Genomic DNA, 27,146 nt, shown 5'->3' with positions numbered 1-27,146 from the left:
GAAAATAATAAATAGGAGCAGTTAACATGAGAAAGAAGATGGAGAAAATTTCTGTGAAAAGAATAAATAAGACAGGGATAGAAGAACTGATGTATGATCCCATCTTCTCCTTAGAAAACAAGAAAAAATAATCTTGCAACTAAAAGTACCTTGATTTTCTCACTTGACAGTATTGGAGATGATATCCTCTAAGATGTGAGCCTGAAAAATTAATTTCATATTAAAAGAATTAGATCTTTTACAACTCTGACAATAACACCACAAAACTCAGATCACTAATTAAGTTTACTTTATTTCATTTAATATTGCATGCATTTTAGACAGTGACTCATATTATTTACTTGCACAAGTAGTCATTCGCAATGTACAAGTAATAACCATTGCTTTTACAGTGGAATTCATTAGCATGCACTTCACACAATTGTGTGTAAAGTTATTTTTTCAAGTTAGAAAATATTAAGGTAGTTATTTCTAAATTGATTTTATACATGGAGTTTAATTTTGGTTTTATGCAGGCATTGCATAGTTGATGCTTAGCTTCTCCAGAAAGACTCGAATGTGGTACCAGTATTGTTGAAACAGATCAAGTGACAGTAGCAAACAAGAAGATTTGAAGAAGAGGCATAACTTTCAGGGTTGAAAGGTCAGCAAGTACAGCCTAGGATGAAAATCAAAAAGGCTTGTTAAATTTGACATTTGAATCAAATTTCCTTAAGGCAAGTTAAGAAGTCAGGAAAATATTCAAATACTGACTACAATATGCCAATAATTAGATGTAGACATGGCTAGAAACAAATTATACTGGTTTATGTTAGTACTGTATGGCATAAATTCTCATTCTAACATTTCAAAGAGAAAAACACATTCACCCAATGTATAGTATGTAACTTTATTTTAGCCTTTAGCCTTACTTCAAACATACAAGGCATCATGGGTGAATAAGGAGTCTAACATTTCAACTTGTTTCTAAAAATAATTGGGAATTAAGAATCCTTATACTGTGGCTTGGCTAGTACTTGTGAATTAAGTCCAATTTAATGCCTCAAATACTCAATGTCTTCTCATGAAAGTATATTTTAAAAAAAAGCCAAAGAAAGTGATCACAAACTCTCTAAATCTGTAACAAATCAATCATTTTATTTTGGAAAAAAAAATAAAAAAATCAACACATGACTATATATAGTAATAATCTTCATGCTAGTAACTTCATTTTCTACATTTCCTATGGCAGTACACACAGTGAACTTTCAGATTCACACTGACAAAGTAATCCTGTAAAATTTTTGTAATTTGTAGAACAGAAGCTTTTACTTTTTCTGAGGAAAAGAGTACAAACCTCTGCAATATTTCAAAAACAATATATCCCACTAACACAGATTATACATTAAAAAAAACTTAACTGTAAAAATAATTTTTTAACACTGCATTTTTACAGCAAATATACTTTATTTCCTTTTACTCCAGAAAAGCAACATTATGTACTGCATGTTCACAATTTCCTTATTTTTTATCTAAGGTAAGAATTTAGACAGAAAGATTTGCACTATGCACCATGTGCCATATGAAGCTTAAGTTACTCCTACTGGCAAAGCATCAGAAACTATTTCAATCTCCTCTAAGTGAAACTTATCCTTACTTCAGCTGCAGCCAGTGATGTCACCTCCATCAGGTTGACTGCTCGGAAAGCAAACACAGCAGCTGCCAGGACTGAAAGAAAATGTCCAATATTTAGGTTTCTGACCTGATAAGTAGTGGTTAGAATTAATCTTGATATAAAATACCAATTTTCACTTAGTTTAATTATTTCGATTCTGAAGAATAATATACAACACATGGCCATGTTTGAGTTTCATTGACCACACTTTCAAACAGACAGGAAAAACACAACAGGAAAAAAATAGGAAAAAAACAACTTTCAGGAAAGTCTGAGTGAAAATGCCTGAGTTTAAGATTAATAAGATTAATAGCTTTTCATTAAAAGGGACAAGCTCTCTTACATGTACAAATGAAACCAAAACCTTTTCTCTTCTCCTCACCTCCTTTGTATTTAGAAACTGACTCAACTGAAGATATATGTTTTCCTTAAAACCTCCATCTTAAATCTTCCTAAATATGAGGACATTATTTAGCTACAAAACTTCCAATGTGTCTTAAAAGATGCCACTTCAAAGGAAGAAATCCAACAAAATCAGGGGGACTCTCAATTGCTTTAAGTACTGTAGGTAGCTGCCATAACTAACATAAATCTTGTGAAAGGTGATGAATTAATTTACCACTACCACTGAAGTTGGGAGAACATCCTGTGTTCTGTTCAGAGAGCACTTAGCATTTTTTGAGTATTGCCATTAAAAAAATTACCTGACATATTTTTATTAAACATGCAGTACTCATGCAATTCCATTTTTCTAAATGATATATGCTTTGACATGTATGTAACCTGCTGTCTGCATTCAAAGAGCAGCTATTTTCTTCTCATCACAAAATACACTGAATCTAATGAGTATTGGCCTTACATTCACACAGACTTCACATGTTTTTGTAAAAATAATTCTTTTACCAGCAAGAATTTCTAGAGAATTGTATCCCAGGATTCTGTCCCAAAGAAGCAAGAGCTGGTCTGTAGCTAAATAACCAGAAAATGCTCGTACCATCCATTTAAATGAAATTCGTAGCCTGCAAACAAGTGACAAACAATGGTTATTATATTTCTGCCTCCCATAATGATCAGATTGTCTATAAATTGAAAATATTCATTATCCTTCTGCATTTCTCTTCTCTTCCAGGAAGAATAGCATTTTCTGTTGCTGCAGTAATAATCAATATTTTCATTTGCAACAGCCATAATAAAATTATTTAGCATCTTATTTGATAAAGTACTAATATGATTCTCATAATTGTTCTGATGAAACAATCACATTAGAGTGATCTTCAGCTATTATCACCCTCAATGTTTCATCCTTTCTACTATTATGCTATTAAGATGGATACCAATTAAGACAAAAAGGTTTTCAGGTTCTCTTGTGCCTGGCGCCATGAATTCATTATTAAATGACTCTTGCTCTCTTGCCTCTTCCAGTAGCTTCTGCTGCAACTAACACATCTCTGTGTCTTCTGTCTCCTAGGAAATACATAACTTAATTCCATCGGATACAACATGAATTGCTGAAACTTAGCTGAACAGTGCAGCATAGAGCATTTCTCACAGAGCAATTCTCTCTTTTGCAGAGCATGCAGAAGAAATGCATAAAGCACAGTTTCTCAGGTTATACAAAACACTCCATCTGACTCTCAAGGAAAAATGGAGCACTGATGGTTATACTTTTGTGCAATTTCCTACAGATCTTCAATTAAAACACTACAGAACAGCATTTTCAGAATAATAAATGTGCATTTGTTTGTATTGAAAAAAATTTGTTACAAAATTTGAATATTTGTAAAAAGTCAGAAAGAAGTACTTACGGCTGAGCTCCAATTTCTCGGAGGTGATAGAAGAGCTGGGGCAGATGGGTTTGTAGAAGAGTCTCAAAAAGCAAACACAAAGATACAATGCCCTAAAGAAACAAGATCATATCATTAATACTAATACTCATCCTGTCAAATCCGAGAAAACAGTAGCAGCATGTAAGTGTATGAATTTTTAATTCAAGCAATAAAACACCTAGAGTGATACAGTATTCAACTCAGTTGAGAAAGGCACAAGCAATTCTAGTACCTTCAGTCACTAAAGCCTTACTCCTGCAATTCCATGTATGTATTAGCAACATAATATGTTGTGATAGTCCTCGTCAAGTCCGAGTTACTTATGGTATTTGTATTCAGGGCTGAAGTACTTAATGGGTCATTATAATGTAACCTACTTGAAATATTTCCACTTTGATGAAACAGACTTCAGTTGCACTAAAAAATAAAGGATGTGAGAAAAAGTATCTCTCTGATAAGTAAAACCAAACAGCAATAGGGAAAACTATGAAAATAGCTAAACATAAACACATTTTAAAAATTGTTTCAAAAACTGCCATGGAAATTGATAGATTCTCGTTTGACCCCTTTCTCTGTTATTAAAGATGGAAAGCACAATACATAGCCTTGAAATATACTAAGGATAGCATTTTCTTTTAACCAGGAAATATTTTCAAAAAGCAATATAACTCTTCAGTACTTTTTGAAGGAAAAAAGAACTATCTACTTTGTTTTATTCTTCACAAACAGAAGACAAGCCAATTGTAACAACTCTTGTACATTGAAGGCAGCTGGTCTTGGTCACAAACAGACAAATTATTTAAACTCATCTCGTAGTACTAAAAAGCATGTGCTGTCATACCAAGATTCTTCAGTTAAAGAAACTGACACTAACCTGGTATCACTGAAACAATATCTCTATACATATATTTTAGTCCCTTTACCCCAGGCAATATTTTGGAGTCCATTTACATATCTTTAATGAAAGTGAATTTGTGTGATTCTTTGAACTGAGAAAGCTATTGGATTAAAAAACTTGACATTAATAAAAGACCCCACACCCTCATAAAATGAGTACTTACTATTTTAATAAGGTACATGATAGCAAAGACTAACACTGACATAGAAAACAACAATATCCAGACTGGAATGGCCTAGTAATTTTCCCAAGTTTGCCTGAAATGTTTTAGTATATGTAAAAGAATACATTCCAATCACATTGAAAACAATGCTACTGTATATTATTGTTCTGTAGCAAACAGGATATCAAGTGAGTGGATTTAACTCCTAATGAACTTACAGAGGGATGAGAAGAGATGGAATGGAGTCTGAAGAAAAAACGCACATACATCTCACGGAATATCTGATACAATTTGGAAGGTTCATGGTACAGAAAACAAAGTGGAGCAACTGAAAGGATAAAAGAATTATAATTGACTCAACACTGTAAACTGCTAAAAGAGTTCAATGATTAAGCACATGAAGTATGAGGTAAAATCAAGTAATTTATAGTACCACAACTTACAAAAACAGTACTAAACCAATTATTGAGAAAGAAGTATTCAATCACAGTTTATCATTTAATGTAAAAAGTAAAAAAAGGGAGTATGATACATTCTAGATATTATTCCTACATGTTTCAAGAGGCTAAACCAATTAGAACCTACTTACTACAGTGCTGGCTTCAGAACTGTAAGAAATATCCTTATGGAGAAATATGCTTATATGCTCTGTAAGGAGAGCACCCCTAAGGTGTAGGGCAATGTGACCACTGCAAGTTTTTGCTAAAACTGTCTCTAACTTTCAGTGTTCTGAGGCCAGTGACCAGCTTCAAATTGATGCCCTATTTGTAAGACTGCTTGAAGACAGATATTGTGAAAATGAAAGCATTGAAGGAACAGCTCTTGGCTGCCATAAAAACGTCACTAAGTATGACAAACTCATAGAGACATGTTTATTTCTTACAAAATCTGTAAACCATGGACATTTGGTATTTCACTGTTCAGAAGTCTTCTAATAGATCTGATTCAAAATAATAATTGAAAATTACATTTTGTAAAACAGCAGCTTTGAAACTTGGCTTGTTTTGTAAGTCTTGCATTTAGTTAAATCTGTTAGATATATGTTATATCTGGTATATGTAATCTGTGCTGCTCAAATAGAACCATCATTGCTTGAGACTGACAGTCCATACACTCAATGCATTCTCACAAACAGCTGTCACACCTTTTTGTGAACAGCCTTTTGATCTGTCCAGTCATCATGCTGATTCCTTCACTTTACAGGTGCAATCATTTTAGCTCACAGTTTAACACACTCAGTTTCTATCTCTACATCCACCTTCCACTTCATTTTACTTACAATAAGCTAGGGATATTTATTTATTTATCTGCATATGTATGTATACATACACACACAGATATATGTACATTTTATATATATATATATATATATACTGATATATGCACATGTGAATTTGTTTTCATATCTAAGAATCAGAGAAGGTGGCTTAAAAACAAAAATGGTGTCTGTGTATGAGAGGTGGGGTGCTAAGGTAGGGTGAGATGTTCACAGAAACACGTAATTCCGTAGGGGTAAGAAAAGCAAAGGGTGTTATCTGTGCTCATGGTTTTAATGTTTGAAGATGGAGGTGGAAAACTTGTCAGTGTGCTCATGTACATAAAGGCCAGGAGGGTAACAGAACAGCCTCTGACAGCTGGCACTCTGACAGTGTATGCATGCAAACTGGAAAAAGGGTATAGGATTTTCATAAGGACCCAGACACTTCCTCAGATAGCAGCACAGCATGGAATAGAGCAGATGCTCTGCTTGATTCCAGCCACTGCACCCACAGTCTTAAGCTACATAACCATTTTTCTGCTGCTTTGCTTTTCACCCTTCCTCTTCTCAGAGCCAGCATATTCTGAGCCTGTGCAAAGAGCGGGGATGGGAAGGAGGGAGGAAAACTCACACCTCTGTTTGGGAGACACTGTTCTCAAGGGCAGAGTCAAATCCAAACATTTTGAAAAGCAGTTCATACAGAACAAGTGAACATCTCTAAGTGAGTCCCTAAGGAAGAGTATGTAAATTAAGTGCTCAATATTCCAAAGACTCTGGATTCCCTACTCAGGTTCAAATTTGCATTTAATATTTCAGTTCCATTATTTTAATGATTGTGTGTGATCATTAAACTTCATTATTATCAAAACATAGCATTTTAAGTATAATCTTAAAACTGCTTGCCCTGTGGTGCTATGAACACCTTTGATAAACCAAAAGAAAAAAACTGAAAAGCCAAAACATCTAATCTCACATCTGAAATAGCTGCAATGCATCTGTAACCCCAGATTTTTTTGCTTTTTTTCCTAAAAATCTTGTTGATATTTGTGCTTTCCTCTATGCAGTAAATTAGCAAGCATTTTATTATGTAATGCTCCTTTAATACCTCTTGTAGGTAAATGTAGAGAACAACAGGCTTTTCGCATTATTTATGTTTTTAAGAACTTTTTTCATGGTAACTTGGTCTACCCAGAATTGAAACACAAGGAAAGAGCATTTCGTTGGTAAACTTTATCCTTCTATTCATATACATTAAGATGTGTAGCTTAGCTCAACTATTAGCTCTCAAAGAAGGAATTCCCTCATGGCAGCAAGCTGTAATATGAGTAAATAAAACAGTCTGAAATTTTAAAAATTAAATTCAACAATCTTCATACACAAAAAAACATTAAAGCACATGCACAAGTTTAAAAGTTGCAGAAAAGTATATACAGCTTTAAACTACAATATGAGGAAAAGCAATCCTGAAGTTTTAGATTATGAGAGTCACACTTACCATACATAGAAAAGCCATGAAAAGGAATTACACCTGCAAAACAAAAATATTTCTTTTTTTGTTCTTTAATAATCCTCTTTATGCAGGCAAAAAATATTTTACCTGCTCACATTATCAAATTGTATTCTGCCTACATCAGGAATAAAGTATTTCCTTGTTATTGCACCTGCACAGATCTCCATCTTGTACCTACATAAGTACAGTTTTGCCTATGTCAGTACAACCAAAGACATGCTTAAACACAAGCTACAGTTCCTAGAAAGTCAAGTAAAGCTCCATTTCCATGAAGTTGTTACACAGAGGCTTTGCTGATATCAGAAACTAATTTCAGATAAATGACAACCCATAAATGTCATGCACTGAAAAGAACGGGGCCGGAAAAAAAGGAGGCCAAGACCTCTAGTAATTCATGTTGTACTCAGACAGAACATTCACAGTGCTTGGCAGTTGTAGCATGACAGCTCACTTCTCCTTCCCAGCTGATTTTAGTTCCCATTCACTAGATTTTATATAAGACTGGTAAGAGACGGCTGCTTTGGCAAAGATTGTAAGAACAATGCTTCATGGCAACAAAGCTGCAAGAATTGCAGAGGCAAACATAGAAAAAAGTGAAACAAAAGTATATACGGTAACTGACTCCACTGAAATACAGAAGACATAGAAGACAAGGCCAGAGATAGATTTAAGATTGGTGATATAAGGCCTTGAAAGCAAGAGGAAAAAGCTTGAACTTGAAATATAAATGGAGGGAAAGGACTCAATAAGGGATTGAAATGGTCAAGGTAAGAGCTGAAAAAAACAATTTTAATAACTGAAGTTATAACAACAGCAATGATATGAAAATGACATAGATCTGTTGTGTCAATATACATTTTGAAAGGAGAAAACTTTAGGGTGTGGTTTGTTAAGTACTGAAAATCTGGGAGGTCAGCCAGTTTCAGCATTTATCATTCAAATCCTCTAAGTGCTGATACAAGACTGAATACAAGCTGCTGTACCACAAGTTATTTTCCTTCTCCTTCCCACACACAAACTCTGTGATCACTAACACCAGGCTGAATGTGGGTTTGGAGTAGCTTCCATCCAGCTTATTCCTTTAAATTAATGAATTTCACAGAGTAATAGCAAAACAATAACTTGTAATAAAAAAAGAAAATATCACATATTTGAGAAAAACATCTTTCCAAACTACCACTAGAGGAGGCAATAGTATAATTCATACCATTTGGAGGATAGAAAACAGCATATTCTTCCATTCCGAGTTTCCCTGTGAACCGTCAAACCACAAAGAAAATGTCATTAAGCTGTAAAAAGTTATAAAGATTTAAACAATTTAAATTAAAAAGTAGATTTTAAGTTACAATTACAAAGATCATAACGAATTACATTACTGACTACCTGACATTGTCTAAAATGTGGCAAGAAATGCAATGGGACAGGTACAATATCAGATATAAAACTGAAAGGCAACACCAATACAGAAGGATGACAAATAACAAAAAAGAGGAGGAAAATTTCAGCAATACTGTTCCATTGAGATTCTATTTAGGTGTGTCTTAGGAGCTCTAAAGTCTGCTGCAGACATGGAAGACAGTGAAACTCTGGGAGGGATTAAGGACAGACTGACCTAGGGACAAGAAAGGCCATCAAACATATACAAACAGAGATAAAAAATATTCAAGGCATCATTAGGTCTGCAACAGAGGAAGATGGATGTTCTGATATAAAAAACAAATATTTAAGTAATCGGCCAGATACAAAAGAATTAAGTCAAGAAAATCACTGATGATATAACTTTTTAATCTTCCAGGCAAAATGAACACATTATATTATTAAACCATATTTCACCCATATAAATTAATAATCCAAAATACATTAATAAAATTTAAACATTTATTTAGAAATATGAAAGTACTATTAAACATATTACAACTAATTAAAACTTGCAATTATTTTAGTTCTAAAATGAGAACATTCAAGTAAAAATTTAATTAATTACATGAAAATATATAGAATATTCTGTGTACTCTATTTACTTTTCACAATAGAATGGAATCTGGATATTGATATTTTCCTATAGCATGAACTGACTAATATAAAATAAAAATTGACCTCCAAAATTCCTATGACCCCATGAAAACAAAATCCAGTATTTTTCAACTACATAAATAAGTTGTTTCATTAAACTAAAAATTATTTTCTCCTTTTCCTTTCAACAGGTTGCTTGTTGTGCAGCCAGGAATTATAATCTGGGAGGATGAGTATTTTTAGCATAAAGCACATCTCTTGGAAAATCAGCTAAAAATAGGACATACGAGCCTTTTGGATTTGCACTGCACAGATTTAGGTATCAGCAACATCATTCTCCAGGATTTGTCTAGGAACATGCAGGATGTTCTCCATTGCTGTGTTTCTGGGCTGCCATGGCAATGTGTCTGAAGTAAGACCTGGGATCCCACTGCTGTTTTGCTCTCAGATGAGCCCTTTGCTTATTTCAGGGAGTAGGTAAAAAAAGTAAAAAAAAGTGATAAAAAGCAAAAAAAAAAGTAATTAAAAATTAGAAAACAAACATTACTTATAGTGACATAAGAAGTAGCAAAATTAAAACTCTCAGCCGAGGTCCTGCACAAAAAAAGTACTTGGGAATCATATTTGGCTAAATACACCAGGCACCAGGACCAAGGAAATAAAGGGTAATGTAGAAGATTAAGGTACCTGGGAAAAAAAAAGTGATTGGATTACTGAATGACTCAAGAAGGAAGGCAAAATTAAGAACCTCTAGGTAAAATCAAGGCAGGTGAAGTTCTAAGACACATGGAAACATCCAGAAGAATGGCACAAGAAGCTGGCAAAAAAGGCATAATCAAGAAATCTAAAGATTGTTAAGAAAAATATTGAGACCTCAAGTCAAAGAACATCCAAAAATATGCTAATACTCTGGAAGATGCCATGATTTAAAAAAAAAAAAATCAGTGCTAAGCATGCTTGGTAAAGCTCTAATCTCCCACCTGTTTGAACAGAGCCCACAGTTCTTTAGCAGCATGTTCTGCTCCTGTCTACAAATATTTGCAAAACTCAGTGCTTTGCAAAAACAACATTCTATAACAACTCCCAGTTGCTAAATGTATTGGTGTTGCAGAGTTCAATATTGTCTATTTAAATGTCTAGCTCTGATGAAGACAGGGATTGTCATGATTTTACCATATTGTTATAGTTGTGTTTTATTTCTTCTGTTAAAACACTGCAAAACTATTACAGGAAAGTGGAGTAAAAGACAACATTGCAATCTTTGATCAGCTTCTAAATTGTCATAATAGAATCTATGCATAAGTCAGCTGGATACAATTTTATTAACATTCTTTAAAGGGTAGTCTACTAGGTGTAATGAACACAAAGCAAATTCACATACTGTATTAGTGCATCAGTCAACAAAAATCTACATGATCTTCTTAAAACAACTCTTTTTACCTTGTATGTATGATTTGGGTGGGGTGGCACTACTGTAAGTAAAGTGCTCCAGGACAGATGTATCTCGGGAAAAACACAGCAACACCTGCAGAAAAGAAAGTCAGCTATAACTGGATCAAAGCAATCAAACCAATGTCAAACAAATTTAATGTCTTAATTAGCACCTATTAGATGCTATTTAAGAGAGCCAATAAGGTTGAAAGCTCTTCACCACCCTAGTTTGTTTTCCTGCTCAAATTTCCAGGCTCGCTTTGAACTTGCTATAATTTTACATTCACCTTCATTTGTTATCAGTTTTTATATCCACATTCTTCAACCCTGCTCCTTCCTCCTCAGCAGGTGTTCATCCCCTTCTGTCACAACATTAGTGACTGTATGTGTACTTGGCTGCTTCTGCATCCTTTAACTGTTTTTCACCTCAGTTACTGTGAACTGGGCATGTCCTAGTAAGTGAATACGCAAACTAATCATATACAGCCCCAAATGCATGCAGCTCTGGAAGAACGTACATTTGCTTTCATTCTCAGGATCTTTACAAAATGTTTGCATGCAATTCAACTCTTTCAAAAAACAGATTATAATGCTCACCTTGTATCCTAAAGATCAGAAATGCACATTGTGTACTCTAGAGTATATTTGGGTTTTATTGTTTACATAAATGAAAAAAAAACTGTATTCACAGCAACTGAGTATAAAATTAAGCAGTAAAAGCATTCACAGAAAAAAAACCCACTATAAAGAATCTCATCCTATCTGGAGTTGTAAAAATGGTAGTAATTAGTACTGTACTTTAAAAATCTTCATGTTTTCACGCACTGAAAGGCTGCACTGTGAAGAATGTACACAAGAGGGCAGACATAAGGCAGACTTCACTCACTGCTGACTTCTGCACACCCGAACCTCTCTCTGTTGGGGTTTAAGACCAGTTGGAAACCAAGCATCATCAGACGCTTGCTCAACCCCCTCCCTCTCCCTCTCCACCCCGGTGGAATAGGGAGCAGAATCAAAGTAAAACTTGTAGGCTGACAAAAGAACAGTTCAGTAAGTAAATAATGACAAATGATAATAATAATGATAATAGAAGACTAAGGCCAGACCCTTCCCAAACCCAGACTGGCCACCCGATTCCAGGTAACTCCCCCCAGTTTCTATACTGGGCATGACATTCTGTGGTGTGGAATACCCCTTTCATCAGTCCTGGCTATGCTCCCTCCCAGTCTCTTTTGTGTATTTCCTCACTGGTAGAGCATGAGACAAGGAAAAAGTCCTTAGGATAAACACAACTTTCCAACACCTAAAACATCAGTATGTTATCAACAGCACTCTCATGACCAACCCAAAACACAGTAGCAGCTACTGATACAAAATAAAGTCTACCCTAGCTGAACCCAGGACACCCTGCTCTTGAAGATTTTAAGAGTTTATTTTAACTGTAGTTAAGGTGTAAAAGGAAGAAATATTTCACTACATAACTTATTGTGAATAAAAATTAATGCATTTTTCCTTCCACTAATTGGTGCAAACACCTTCCGCATATCGGCATTTGTCACAAGGAAACAAGCAAAATCACATATCTGACCATTATTGCTTTAATTTTTTTTTTATGGAAAGCCGGTCATATTTTGAGACTTTTTTCTTTTTTGAACCTCAAAACTATTTCTCAAATACAAACATCTTTAAAAAATGAATAATACTTTATCTCAAACAGTTTAGGCTAAATATTATTTTTGTGAATACACAATCATGTTCATAGCTGCCAAAATATCACTGACAATAACAATGCACAGGCAAATGTAATTCTATGTGTATGTTAACTGAGGTGAACAAAAGAGAAACTAATCTGAACAGGACATAAACTATGTTCTCTCATAGGGGAAAGAATGTAACCTTCATTTGAGGCCCTCTTTTTTAGGAATACAGTGTCCAGAAACAGTATCTGGAAGTCTTTAAATGAAGACTGTGCATCTTTGTAAGCAATAGACTCTAGCTCAAACCTAAGTTATGACTATACCCAAAAAACTCTGTGCAAGGTTCTTTGCACATATTCATTCTGCAAGATGTAAGACTAGAGTATTCAAATTGAACTTCTGGCCTGAAATAACGAATTTACAAATTTACTAATCCATGTGTTATTTTTCTCATTAACAAAATGATAGTGCTAAAGAAAACTATGGCACAAACCCCTTTTCAAGTACACAAATATTAACCAAATTATTGGATATTTATAATCCAACTGAAAAGAAAACCACTGAATTCAAATCATTAAGGGAAAGAAAAACCCAAAGTCAAAGCTTTTATCAAAAAGAAATTACTTTATTAAAAATACCTGTATTTTATTTCAACAGGTATGAAGAAGTAATAAAAATAAGTAAACTTTGGGGGAAAAAAAAAGCAAAGGTATTAAAGGAAATAAATGATGTCATTTCACAGTGTTTTTCCTGAAAACTGTTGTATGCTGCTGAAGAGGTACCAATAATGACACAAAATATCCTCATCATTATTTTAAGCCCAAATTTTCTTGTTTTGATGGAAATTTCATCTATTCCACAACATACAAAGGACACATTCTGGTCAATGACTTAAGAAGCAGTAACTAGTCATGAAAAAGAGCCATAAACCCAGTGCAAACCCAGAAACAATGTATCTGGTTTAAACTAACATTTATCATATTAAATCAATAAATAATATCCCACATCACAGTGACTCATACCGCAAAATTTTTCCAGGGGCTATAGAACAAAATAATTTGGCAGTAAGGCATTTGCAAATTAGGTTGGAAGAGGAAATTATCAAAGAAAATTGATAACTTTTTTCTAGAGCAGAGTCTGAAGAATATCACAAAATAGCAAACAAAACTAGAACAACTAATAATTAGACATTGGAGATATTCTCTGCTTCAAAGCCCTGCAGTAAAACTAGCCACATAACTTTTTCAAAGATTTTTGGTGAGTGTCCTTCAAATTACTTAAGACAGTTTAGTCTTTTTAATGATTTTCATTCTGCAGCTATTCTTTTAGTCAGTAGAGATATAAAAAAAGGAAAACAATCAACTGGGTTATATAATGATGAGCAAAATCTATTTCTGATGGTCTTAAAAGATTATATCATATACTAGTTCATACTTCTTCATAGTTTATTACCCCACATCTACTGCAAGTGTTAGTTAATGACTAATTAATGCCATGGTAGTCTACATAACAAATGAAAAAGAAATAGGAATCAGATTTTCACATCCCATGATGAAGACACAGTATTAACAATAATGAAGATCATCTTTGACCATTAAATCAAGAAAAACTCTTACATGTAAGTATTTAGTAAACAAATATCAATGTTTGAGTTGATATTATTCAGACAGTTTGCCAATTTCACAGAATCACTAGGTTGGAAGAGACCTTCAAGATCATCAAGTCCAACCCACGCCCTAACAGCTCAACTAAACCATGGCACAGAGTGCCACATCCAACCTTTTTTTAAACACATCCAGGGATGGTGACTCCACCACCTCCCTGGGCAGACCATTCCAATACTTTATCACTCTTTCTGTAAAAAACCTTTTCCTAATATCCAACCTAAACTTCCTTTGGTGCAGATTGAGACCGTGTCCTCTGATTCTGCCAGTTGCTGCCTGGAGAAATAGACCAACCCTCACCTGACTACAGCCACCTTTCAGGGAGTTGTAGAGAGTGATAAGGTCACCCCTGAGTCTCCTTTTCTCCAGGCTAAACAACCCCAGATCCCTCAGCCATTCCTCACAGGGTTTGTGTTCCAAGCCCCTCTCCAGCCTCGTTGCCTCCTCTGGACACGCTCAAGCGCCTCAACGTCCTTCCCAAACTGAGGGCCCAGAACTGGACACAGCACTCGAGGTGTGGCCTCACCAGTGCCGAGTTCAGGGGGAGAATGACCTCCCTGCTCCTGCTGGCCACACCATTCCTGACACAGGCCAGGATGCCCTCGGCCTTCTTGGCCACCAGGGCTCACTGCTGGCTCATGTTCAGCTGCTGTCAGCCGGTACCCCCAGGTCCCTTTCTGCCTGGGCACTGTCCAGCCACACCGGCCCCAGCCTGTAACATTGCAGGGGGTTATTGTGGCCAAAATACACGACTTGACACTTGGAGTTATTAAATTTCATCCTATTGGACTCTGCCCATCCATCCAACCATTCCAGCCAGGTCTCTCTGCAGAGCCCTCCTACCTTCCAACAGATTGACACACGCTCCCAGCTTAGTGTCATCTGCAAATTTACAATGAAAGACTCAAACCCCTCATTCATGTCATCAATAAAAATATTGACCAGAACTGGCCCCAGCACAGAGCCCTGAGGGACACCACTGGTGACTGTCCCCAGCTGGATGCAGCACCGTTCCCCAGCACTCTCTGGGCCCGGCCATCCAGCCAGTTCCTAACCCAGCACTGAGTGCTCCTGTCCAAGCCATGGGCTGCAGCTTTTCCAGGAGAGTGCTGTGGGACACAGTGTCAAAGGCCTTGCTGAAGTCCAAACAGACAACATCCACAGCCTCTCCTGCATCCACCACGTGGATCACCTGGTCATAAAAGGAGACCCAGGTTGGTCAAACATGACCTACCCCTCCTAAACCCGTGCTGGCTGGGTTTGATACCCTGGCCATCCTCTAAGTACTGTGTGATGACACAGTATAAACTGTTCCACTGTCTTACCATGTACTGAGGTCAGGCTAACTGGCCTATAACTACCAGGATCCTCCTTCCCACCCTTTTTGTGAATGGGCACCACATTGGCCAGCTTCCAGTCTTCTGGAACCTCACCAGTGAGGCAGGACTATTGGTAAATGATGGAGAGCAGCTTTGCAAGGTTGCCTGCCAGATCCCTTGTCACCCTGGGGTGGATCCCATCTGGTCCCACAGATTTATGAACACCCAAGCAGCTCAGCAGTTCTCTGCCTGCCTCATCATGGATAACAGGGGGACCATTCTGCCCCCTGATAACTCCAACTCAAGACCACAGCTGTCCTGAGGACAAGCCATCTTCCCACTGAAGACTAAGACAAAGAAGGCGTTAACCACTTCTGCCTTCTCCTCATGTGCATTTACTGAGTTCCCTCCCATCCATTAGAGAACAAAGGTTGGTCTTACCCCTCCTTTTGGAAATTCATTAGGAAATTCATAGATGTAATCTCCTTCTAATTATGAGCCTTTGATAGGCAGCAACAAAGCTAATTAGCTGGATTCCTGATTCCTAGAAACAACTTTGCAATGGGAGCAATCCTACAAGTAGTCATACCTGTCACCGCCTTATTCAGAATCAATGTCTTTAATATAAGAATATGTCGATATGCTTATTGTAACAGGTCACTGTAAAGCAAGGGGGTATTTTAAATGGAACCCTGAATACACTTCTCATGACTTAATTTTTCTGTACACAACAACTTTTAATTGTTGGGAGTTATTTACTCCAAAGCTGGAAAAGGGAAAAATATGGCTGACTTTGTATTTTCTAGCTTAGTGCACTGGAAAGACATTGTATATGGTCCTTCATAGCAGGAGTTTTAGAAGCTTACCCTGCTTAATCTGATTAAGTGTGCAAGATTGCTATTCAGAAGTGAAATACATGCAGCCAACAGATGCATCCATCCCACTGTACTCTGCCTTACAAAGGCAGTTCTCTCTCCAAAGGCAATACAATCCCACAGGAGCGTACCTCCTAGGTTTTCTAACCAAAAAATAGTTACATACCTGATATAAATAATCCTCAAATACAAAATAGTAGTCATCGTTGCTTGCTGTCAGTTTTACATCCTGTAATAAAAAAAATACAAGCGTTTGAAGCCAAAAGATCTCTTTTTAGACTCCCATGGAGATTAAATGTAACATTGTGATAGAAAACACAGTTTCACTTTCATTCAAAGAAATATAGTTAAGCTTATACTCCACATTTTAAAATTAAAAAATGCTGTATTAACTTGATGATTAAGTATTCAGAGTTGAAACCTGAAATGGAAGCAGTCACACCCTGTTGGTTCTTTCTCACAAACCCAGTTATTCCTTCAAATAAGGATACCATTCCTTTATGACTTAACGGTTCAACTCAAATGTCTTACATGGGAGGCAACACGGGCACAAGGAATAAGTTCACAATAATAAGTTCACACTTATTATTTTTACACTCCTCAAAACCAAATCATCCAGTATTTTCTTTGTTAAAAAAACCAACAACAAGATAAAAGTGTGATGAGCACATAAATCAGTCACTGTTTAGTGAATTACTTACTTTGTAAATCAGGTTGTCCACTAAAAGGTCGTGTTGAATCACATTTGACTTAAGCTGTTCATAATACAAGATGTCCTAAAATTAAGAATATTACCATCATCTGTCTGAGACATGATCTGAATTTATATTGAAAGTAAAAAAATTAATTTTCAGCAATTAAAAAAAAAAAAGCATGTATTCAACTGAAAAAAAGCACTTCATATTTATGAAGCATCTATCATGGCTTGTTCTAGTTTAAGTCCTAAGAATTAAGATTTGAGACATTATAAAATTACTTCACCTTCAGATAAGGGAATAGTTCAAATCAAAGGCTTCCAACCTCTGGTTCTCTCTACACCTAAAATCTTTTCTATGCTCAAAATAATTATATTTCTTTGTTACCTTCTTTTTTCATGCATGTCTCCACCAATAGGTTCTGTCTTATCTTTAAGCATTAGTGAGTTGCTGCAAATATTTGACATTAAACTAGTATGAACCTGTAGGCAGGTTAAATTTGTGCGAAGATGAAATTATTATATATATGAAAAAACTGGTGAAGAGTACAAAAAAATAGGATCTGTTTTTAAACTCCATCTCTTTCCTGAATGTTGATGGAACATACAGGTGAAACAACAGGGAAAAATCAGAACAAACTTCTCTGTTTTTACTTATTCTATCCCTTCCTTCTTACAAACAGCTTGCAAAGGAAAAATAGAATTAAATATTGCAATGTCAACCTGTAACTCCCAAATCCCTTTTTATATATACTTCTATCCCTAAATATTTTTCTGCCATTACAACTTCAATTGAATAACAATTTCTGATTGATTTGAACTAATTGATAAATTAAGTCAGCCATCCCAAAGATCCTTTTCACTTCACAAAAGTATTTTGATTTCAAAACATCTATATGGACACCACAAAAATATTTGTATATTCCCAACTTCACAGATTTACTGCTAATTTCTTCAATAAAGACAAGTCCAGAGTAAGGATTTGAAGAACAAGTGGGAAGTACGATGAAATCTTGCAGGGAGAGAATGATGAATAATGCACACTTAGAAACTATTAGAATTAGCATATTACTAAACTGCTAAGTTGAAATGAAGACAAAAGTTTTATTTACTAAGTACTGATGCCTCCCACAGGGAAAATATTTAAATTTTCCTTTTGAGAAATAAAAAAGGGGAGGTATAAATATTACACTATTCTTTAGGAAGGATCAGACATAAATATTTACTAAGTGCAAAGTATCTGCACTATGAATATTGCATTGTGTTCTTCAAAGCTACGAAGAACTACTTGATTACTCAAGCCATCATTTTAAAGCATCAATATTGTAATCTAATCAAGTATAACACTGCAAGTGTTATAATCAAGTATAAATGAATAACATTTTTTTTTTGCCATCTCTAATGACTGTCTGTATTAAAACACAAGAAGTTAATATTAAAAAAAAACCAATCAAAACCAAAGAAACCACAAGCCAAAACCAAAACCCATGGTAAGTGGATTGGAACGAGATGATCTTTAAGGCCCCTTGCAATCCAAACCATTCTGTGATTCTAAGAAGACCAGAAAGAAGCTGTTCACTTGAAATAGAACTCATGCAAAAAGAAGTTTAGCAAAGAAATCAGAAATTATTAAAAAAGGACTTGCAAAGCTAACACAATTATAACCATTATAGGAATAAAGGTTTTAACTCCTTATTTGCCATTCATTCTCTCTTAAATTGTGATTGCTGTGATGGAAAATGAAGCTGGGCTTGGGAATCATGACAGGTTTTCAGCCACAACTTGGCTACAGGAGGATCTTGCCCATGTCTCATGTTAAAACAAGAGGTTTGTGATTGATGCACGATTAATAGATTTATTCCTTAGATCTGAATCATAAACAAGATTTACTTCCAAGACACAAGACTCTCTGGTGATCAGTCTCTCACTTAGACAGTGAGGAATATTTAAGAGCCTCACTCTTAAAATATATTAAAAAATATATTCAAAAAAATATTAAAGTCAAAAAATATTCAAGTCTACTTTTTCAATTTAATGTCTGAATTTTTTTCTCCATATGAGAAATTTCACTACTGGCAAGTTTCAAGAGTGTCCAAAGAAGTGTTACATTTCTTACATTATTTAAAATTTTTTCAGTTATAAACAAAAATCTTACCATTTTCATCTGATTCAACAATTCTTCTTTGTCTGCCAAATCTTCATGTAACATTGATTTGTAAACCTTTTCCCTTTCAAAAATATGTTGCATTTTTATATAGACTGCAGCTTTTCAGAAAATTATATACTTTTATACCACACCTCCAAATATACTAATCTTTCCAAACTGAATTTAAGTACACTTCAGGATTGCAGTGAGCAGCCTTCTTGACCTTACAGAGCCACATCCCAAAATTTCACCCAAAACATTCGTATTGCATCCACTTGAGACCATAAGGGAGCTCTGAAAGGAGCTCATGGGCAAGAGAGAACAGTATGTTTCAGGAGAACCGAGCAAAGCTACTTTAAGCAGAATCTGGATATTCACCTTCTCTCAAATAAAGGTTTGGATTACTCAGCAACCTCTGCACTGCCACACGTGTCCTGCCATGAAATCCCTGGCACTAGAGCTACACTCTCACTGATGAACTGTTGGCAGGTCATGACCCATTTTTAGTTACCCTTGACGTGATTGCACTATTGCATTTGCCTCTCAATCTAGCAAGGTTAAAACAAATACCTAATCAGATTTCATAAAGAGAAAACAGAAGAGTTAAAGGAAGACCCTTCTGGTAAATTCTTGAAGAGGGTACAAAGCTTATTCTCTTTTCACCAGAGAACTGTGAAATCTACTTGTAAAGTACATCGTTCTCCAGCCAAAGATGATGACAGTCTGTTACTATAACTGGGTTTTCTGCTGTTTGAGTGGTACAGTGGGGACCTTTGGCTACTGAGCCTAATCTAAAAAACCTTTTGATAAGGCAGATATACAAAATGCCCCATTATGAACCTACCACCTCACCTATTTATTAAGTTTTTAAACCTTTGAAACTACATTCAGTAATACCTATAGCAAAGTAAACCATTACTGATTTTTCCATTTCCTGGAATTTTCAGAATTAAGGTTTTACACCTATTAACTCAAAAAACTTACAGGGGAAGAAAAAGCCTATTAGATAATGAACAAATTTCCTTCCTAAGCAGTATTTCAGTAGCATGCAGAGAATAAACAATTGTGAACACTATGAATAGAAGGAAAAAAAAAAATTAAACAGATTTTCACTGTGTGCCATCCATTTCGTGCAATGAGACAGACGACCCACAGGAAATAACTGTGAATATGTGATTCAAGATCATATGATTAAAAATATATACAGCAAATTGGACTGTTTACACAGACAATATTAACTGACACTGTTCACCTTCAAATGTTTGTCTTTGCAACCTTAAAAAGGCTCTTTTAGCACAGTTCCTCTAAAGTGTACCATTACAAATGAAAACGGAGAAACAATTCATTGTCAGGCAATGTGTTTATATATTTCTAAATAATCCTGCATACTGAGCTCACAGTTTATCATTTTTATTACTACAATGCTAGATCATTAGTATCATTCCTTGCTTGGCTGTATATTAGCTTTATACAGAGGCTGAGCTTTACTGAATAAAATTGTCCAAACAACAATATTGGATGCTAGCACACACAATGCTGCCCATACCAAACTCTCATAATATTTCACATCAAAGAAAGGAAATTCACAGTTCATGTGATTTAGAGATTCATGCAGCTATAAATGTAATAGAACCTAAATTGCAAATCAGAAATATTACAGTAAGGAATGCCTGCAAACAGACAACTCGACTCCAGCAGAGAAACTATTCATAGCAGATAGAGAAAAGAAGTGTTAGGTAAATCCATAAAGTCTATATGAAATTCAGCAGATCATAAAACAGCTACATGTATAGGAAACTGTTTTGTTATAGTTCACAAAAAATAAAGCCATGTATTCATTCTATGCAAGAAGAACATCTCAGGGTGTTAGCATTTTGGCAGTAGTCACAGCTTACTTCTGTGTACGAAACATTAGTTAATGCAGTGCTTAAACTGAACCACAGCTATTCAGTTTATAACATAGCTGTGGTGATCCATGTGCTATTCTACTTGATCCATGGGCACTCTGCTAGGTCTCATTCAGAAAATCCATCTTTTAAATGCATGTACTCAAAGTCCATAAAACAACTTTAACTTAGAACCCAGGATAAAAAATGCTATGCAAAAATAATCTTCGAAAAGAAGACAGATTATGACAGCTGTTAGATTAGAAGAAGTTTCAGCTTTGCATGACAGAAAAACATTTACATGCACTTACCTCACTTACCTTGAATTATTTTCTCCAAAATAGTGTATCTTGTCCCAACTTCATAATTTCTGTTTTCTAAGGGGACTGAGGGTGCATTTTGTATTTCACTGATTTTCAATCCTTTATTTCAACAACCTCAAAGTAGTAGACAAATTTCCCAGTTTGCATCACTTTATCTGTCATTACCACTTTGTCTTAATGTTATAATTACCATTTTCCAGCCACTTCCTTCAGCATCATTACAAAGTCTCACCACTAATTCCTTGCACACAGTCTACTCAGTTCAGTCTCAAGGCTTTGGATCCAGCAGACTGTCTCTTAAAGTAAAATTTCTACTGCATTCAGTCTTAGAATGTGTTTAAAATAGCTCATTTTTCTTTTCCATCTATAGCTGACAAATATCATTTGCTAAGTGTGTAAAAATTTATCATAAGGTAAATTATTATGTACATATAAAAGCCTCACATTGAAGTTTCCCAATTATGCAAAGACCTTAAAGAGGAATTTAACTTTTTAAATAACCATGGCTTCATATTCTGCAAAAATTTCCTTGTTGAGGACTTGCATCAAGTACTTTGTTCACATGTCTATTAAAAATTAGGAAGAGTGGCAAAGACTTCACCACAGCACAGAGCTTTTTAAATCATAAAATGTTTATCAGTTTATGTGACAACTCAGTAGAGCATTTCTATTTTGGAGAAAACATCACTAGAAGATACGTGCTTGCACTTTTGTATTCTCACCTAGTCTTCACATTTTACTCACCCTTCACTACTTACCTCTGGCTGATTAGAAATGTTAAGAATGAGGGCCCACAGATCAGCTCGGAGTGCTGTTGGACATCCCTGACGAACATACTGCTGAGCTGCAGCACTATCTTGCTCTGCTAAAACTGTAAGAAACAAAGCAGGTGAAGAGTTGATGTATGTAAGACTTCTATCAAATACCTTAATTTTTAACTTTAAAAACTGGCTTACCATGCTGTAAAGAGTTAGCTAATAGAAAAATACTGAAAAGATTTCATTTCCACATTGCAATTTTAAGTAATTCCTTGGGAAACAAGGCAATTGGTATTAATCAGCAAAGCTGTACTACATTCTGTCACAAAATAGCACTTAGTATGTACATATGACTGTATCAAGGCTGGTTGCAGCTACTAAGCTAGCATTATGCAGAACAAGCAGCCATTTATAGCCACAAAGTACTCCTGGTTTAACTATGAATGGTATCTCAGTTCAAATAGGAGATTGCCTCTCATTCTGGCTTTTTTTGTGTCTCCCTTCTTTCCATGTTAACTATATAAGTATCTTCACAGATAACTGCAGGGCCAGAATTTTCCATTCCAGAGTATACTGTTCTGTTCTCTCATTATTGGTGTATTTACTCTAGGGGATAAAGACCTAAAAAGATATTGGTTTGCCTTCATATTGACAAAAAACAAATACTCTCCTGCTGACAGGTTTGTTTATTTGGGTCACTGCTGTGAAGCTTTAGGCTACCCTGTCACAAGGGACTCATGCTGAATACAGTACTGTATATATCATAGAACAGATTACCTAATTCCCTACTTAAATCTATGAACTTGAAAGACATACATCTTCAGCTACTGTAATCTGATAAAAGTGTTCCTCACCAAGGGTGTGTGATTAATTGTACCCTGATACCCAAAATGTCTTTCACAAAAGTGAAAGAGAGTTGGGAGAAATTTCTATGTTATTATCTAGACATTACATAGGTGTTGGACTGCTTCTTGAAAGCTGCCAAATCCATTTCCTCTAATTTTTCAGAAGTGTCTATGAAACAGGTTGCTTTTCTGTATCTCACTGAATTTGATATTCGCAATATCTGCTCTGATATGACTTAGAAGGACAAGATTTAGAATTAAATATCTAACTAATTGATTTTTATTTTCTTCCCTTTTTGCTTAAATACTGAATAGATGAGCTTGCCAAAATCTGTTTAAGTTGCAGAGCTCTAATACAGACATTTCTATGATCCTTTGTTCTTGCATGAAGATGGCAAAAAAACCCGATTCCTACATTCTTCACAGAACTTCAGAAATACTGTGATTTATCTTGGCATCCATGAGTATTTACCTTATTTTTCTTACTGACATAGAAAATATTAAGAAGTAGTTTCGGTATTTACAAGATGGGTTTTACTAAACACAACAAAATAAAATCCTCAGGCTATGCAATACATCTAATAAAAAAGCAAAATTTGCCTCCGTGACAAAGTCATAGCTAACACCCATTAGAGAATGCAGCAGTTTTCCCACTGAATGAAAAGGGATTTCAGTTTATGGTCAAGGCACTTACATATTTACAAAATTTTTAGTCTTTGACTATAGGAAAAGCTAAAGCATTTTCTAGAATAAAGCTTCTTTGTATAGGCAAGAGAAGATGAATATGAACGGCATGAATGAATGGCTCAAGAAGTCCAGAAAATATAGTTTATTTGGAAGAATGGGAAAAGAACAGAAGTGGACAGAACCTAATGAGTTGCTCTTGGATTAGAAAATTGACAGTGCAGGACAGAAAGATGACAACAAAAGAAGTAAGAAAGAAAGAAAGATCATTGTTCTGTTACTGCAACAAAAAAAGTAGGATGGAGCCCTTTTGGGACAGTATCCTGCCTATTTTTTCCTTTGATGCTAATGTTCAGCAGGAATCAGAAGAGACAGTAATGAGTAAATATTGGTGTATTTCAACCATTCCTTGTATGTTTCTTCTATAAGCAAACTTAAACTATTCAATTATTATTTCTTTTAACTTCCCCTTCCTTTTGTAGGTTATTTCTTAACCTACAAAAACAATCCTGAAACTTCTAAGAAAAAGCAGTATAAAGAGACAAGTAAATGAATATTCCATAGTGGCTAATATGGAATACTAATACTAATCACTAATACTGCAATATTTGGCAATTGCAACTGATTATTAAAATGCTAATTCTGACATAAAGGCATAGATCCCATAACAATAATGAGATCTTTGTGTGCAGAGAAGGGATTCCAAAGAATTTTGACTTTAAACTGAAATTCAGTAATGGAATAAGATAAGTTGCCACCAAAAAGATGTCTATGTGCTTCCTATTTTGTTTTTATTGAAATACCTGTGGAGCTTTTTTCTGGTAGGTACTGGTACCCTGCAAATATTTGCTTTTCTGTCCCTATTTAAATGATAACAGTATTAGTGATTGTCTATCTAAATTGCAATGGTATTACTAATAATGCTTTGTGCTAGTCTAGGTTCTTAAAATTCTAAGAGGTACAAACAAATAGAAATTTATTAAATTAATTCTTAACTACTCACAGTTAATTACAAATAAAAACAGATCCATACCTTTCTGCCCAACATGTACATGTTCATTTTCAAAGAACTCTAGAAAATAAAAACACGGAAAAGTATGGCAAACAATAAATGAAAAAGACATCCCAGCTGATAATGTATTTTGTATTTTTAACACATAATTACATTGAGTTGCTCTTTACTGCTAATATCACTAAAAGTTAACCTGCATCAAAGTTCTTTTTCAAAAACTAATTTTGTGTTTCAAAACCACAAATATCAAAGCAGCATTATACCACATGATTTTCAACTAGGCAAGTTTCCATTTAAAAAGAAAAATCTTGTGATACTAGAGTGATTTCCATTTTTATGTAGAAAGACCATTTTAAAACCTCTTTATACAGCAATAGATGCATACATGGAAAACTAATAGAGATTATACACTATTTAAGTTACTGAATATTAATATATGGGTATGTCCTGTAATATTTTCTTGACAACAGATATTTTAAATATGTTTGCATGTGTACCTGTATGTATGTATATATATAAAAATATGCCTATCTGTTAGCTGGATTAACATTTACTGATAATTTCTGTATTTCTGGAAACAGGCAATGTGGTTCTCTAGATCCTGAAGTGTTCAAACATATTGAAATTAATATATTCTCTACTTAAGGTGATGACTTTAAAACTTCTCCAAATATGATTCTTCATATATGCATTGTTTTCTATTATTAGCTATATTTTACTATGAAAATCACTAAAATCATAGTCACAGAACAAATATTTATGGTTGAAAAAAAAAATTTGGGAAAAATACACAATTTTTTTTATAATTTCAAAGGATTCTGCTCATTAGTGTTCCGTTTGAATGACTGGAGCATGGCAGTAGCTTACCAGGAGGCACTTGTGCTGAATCATCAATACCTAGCTGTCCTATATTTAAGCCTAGTTCATTAAAGTCTTCTTTCTGAAAAGGAACAGAACCATAACAAAGTAATTAATATTTTTAATTCTCTAAATCACTTGAGATTTCTTCTGAAAGGCTTAATGTGAGTATTTTCTGAACCAAATGAAATTCTTCTAAATGCATACATTTGTCATAGACTCTCACATCAATTCTTACTCTAGTTTTAGTTATAAGCCTCAGTTTGCATGTCAAGTATGAGCTACACCTGGATGTAGTGAAGTGGTGAATCAAAGATCAGGTTAAGGATCTCTAATTCCCATCTCTTTTCCAACCCAGGTGAAGGCTTTTCTACTAGCATAAAATCTGCAAGAGCCTCATCAGTGAAGCATTTAGAAAAACTCTCCTATATAATACACTAGCACTCAAACATTTCTTTTCATTTACACCTGACAATAAAGGGACTTAAGATTATATTGCGAAGAAAGCCAGAAATTAACTCACTGTCAGGCTACTGATCTTGTACAGAATCTGCAGAAATGAGATGTGCTACAAATTTGGAGTTTCTTGTATAGAAGAAAAATTGTTAAGTGAATAACATGTACAGAAGTGTATTTTTGGCACAAATTAAACCTGTGTTTCATAAAATAAAAACTTCCCTACTGGCAGAAATTTTACTGTTTATGTTTTATTTTTCATTTAAAATATTTTTTCATAGACCTTCTTTATGCTCTGTATTTTAACTATATATTTAGATTGATTTTCACTTTCAAAAGGAGAAATTTATGATGATAATTGTATTAATTTTTATTAGTTAGAATAGTTTTCATTAACAAGGAAAAAAAGCTCTTACAGAAACCTCTTATTTAAAAAAAAATACTTACCAATTCTGGAATATCTTTAACTTTTAAGGGAACCTGAATTAGTCCCAGATGATTTCTGAAACTAGGCTGCTCTCCATTTTCATAATTTGGGTTTCGAAGATTCATCAGTACCTTAAAAAATTGTATCTCTGTCATTTCTTGCTTACATTCATAATCCTTCTCAACCATTATCACCATTACAAACAGTACATTCAGCATAAAATAATTTTCCACAACATATATCTAGACACAAATTATCAAATTATATCTCAACATTTTCAAAATCAACAAGTACTGAAATTTTTAAGGAAGCTAACAGTCTACTTTGAAAAGTCAGCTCAATAAAAAAGCAGAAATAATTTTAATATACATAACTAAGTGTTGGCTATATAGTAATGCCTTGACTAAAATTTACTTCCTCATATAAGCTATACCAACAACATATTTCTGATGGCTACAGTATCCAGGATATTCTTCAGCATTACTTTTCTCTGAAATAATTTTATCTATCTTCTTACACTGGCAATCTTACAGAGCTTCCAATAAAAGTGCTACAGAATTTGCTACTAAAATAATTCTTTACTAAAATAACAATATCAAAATATCTTCTTTCATATAAGAAAAAGAAATTACAGAATTGAAAACTTAAAGCAAATATAATTTAAAGAACAAGTAATCATCTCAAGTAACTGTGATCTATAAAGGAACTTACAGTCTCTCATATACTGTTATTTCAAGGTATAGATTTTG

General features: G+C 34.7%; 1 protein-coding gene across 7 annotated transcripts in view; it reads right to left on the bottom strand.

Annotated features, from left to right (window-relative positions):
• Positions 1-274: 274 nt before the first annotated feature.
• TBC1D19 (TBC1 domain family member 19) overlaps positions 275-27,146 on the bottom strand; it is a 48,394-nt gene continuing 21,522 nt past the window's right edge. For all 7 annotated transcript variants that reach the window (XM_085577758.1, XM_021554456.3, XM_085577762.1 and 4 more), the window contains 14 exons: positions 26,418-26,528; positions 25,524-25,596; positions 24,678-24,716; positions 22,116-22,228; positions 17,010-17,084; positions 16,475-16,537; positions 10,763-10,847; positions 8,517-8,561; positions 7,295-7,327; positions 4,760-4,869; positions 3,460-3,551; positions 2,558-2,673; positions 1,637-1,707; positions 275-658 (listed from right to left, as the gene is read on the bottom strand). In XM_085577758.1, the coding sequence (XP_085433884.1) occupies positions 584-658; positions 1,637-1,707; positions 2,558-2,673; positions 3,460-3,551; positions 4,760-4,869; positions 7,295-7,327; positions 8,517-8,561; positions 10,763-10,847; positions 16,475-16,537; positions 17,010-17,084; positions 22,116-22,228; positions 24,678-24,716; positions 25,524-25,596; positions 26,418-26,528 (1,101 nt within the window). In that variant the 3' untranslated portion in view covers positions 275-583. The remainder of the gene's footprint in view (positions 659-1,636; positions 1,708-2,557; positions 2,674-3,459; positions 3,552-4,759; positions 4,870-7,294; positions 7,328-8,516; positions 8,562-10,762; positions 10,848-16,474; positions 16,538-17,009; positions 17,085-22,115; positions 22,229-24,677; positions 24,717-25,523; positions 25,597-26,417; positions 26,529-27,146) is intronic.

Source organism: Lonchura striata, chromosome 4 (genome assembly GCF_050655825.1).
Source record: "Lonchura striata isolate lonStrDom1 chromosome 4, ASM5065582v1, whole genome shotgun sequence".
Classification (NCBI taxonomy): domain Eukaryota; kingdom Metazoa; phylum Chordata; class Aves; order Passeriformes; family Estrildidae; genus Lonchura; species Lonchura striata.
This window is presented reverse-complemented; position numbering and strand designations above follow the sequence as displayed.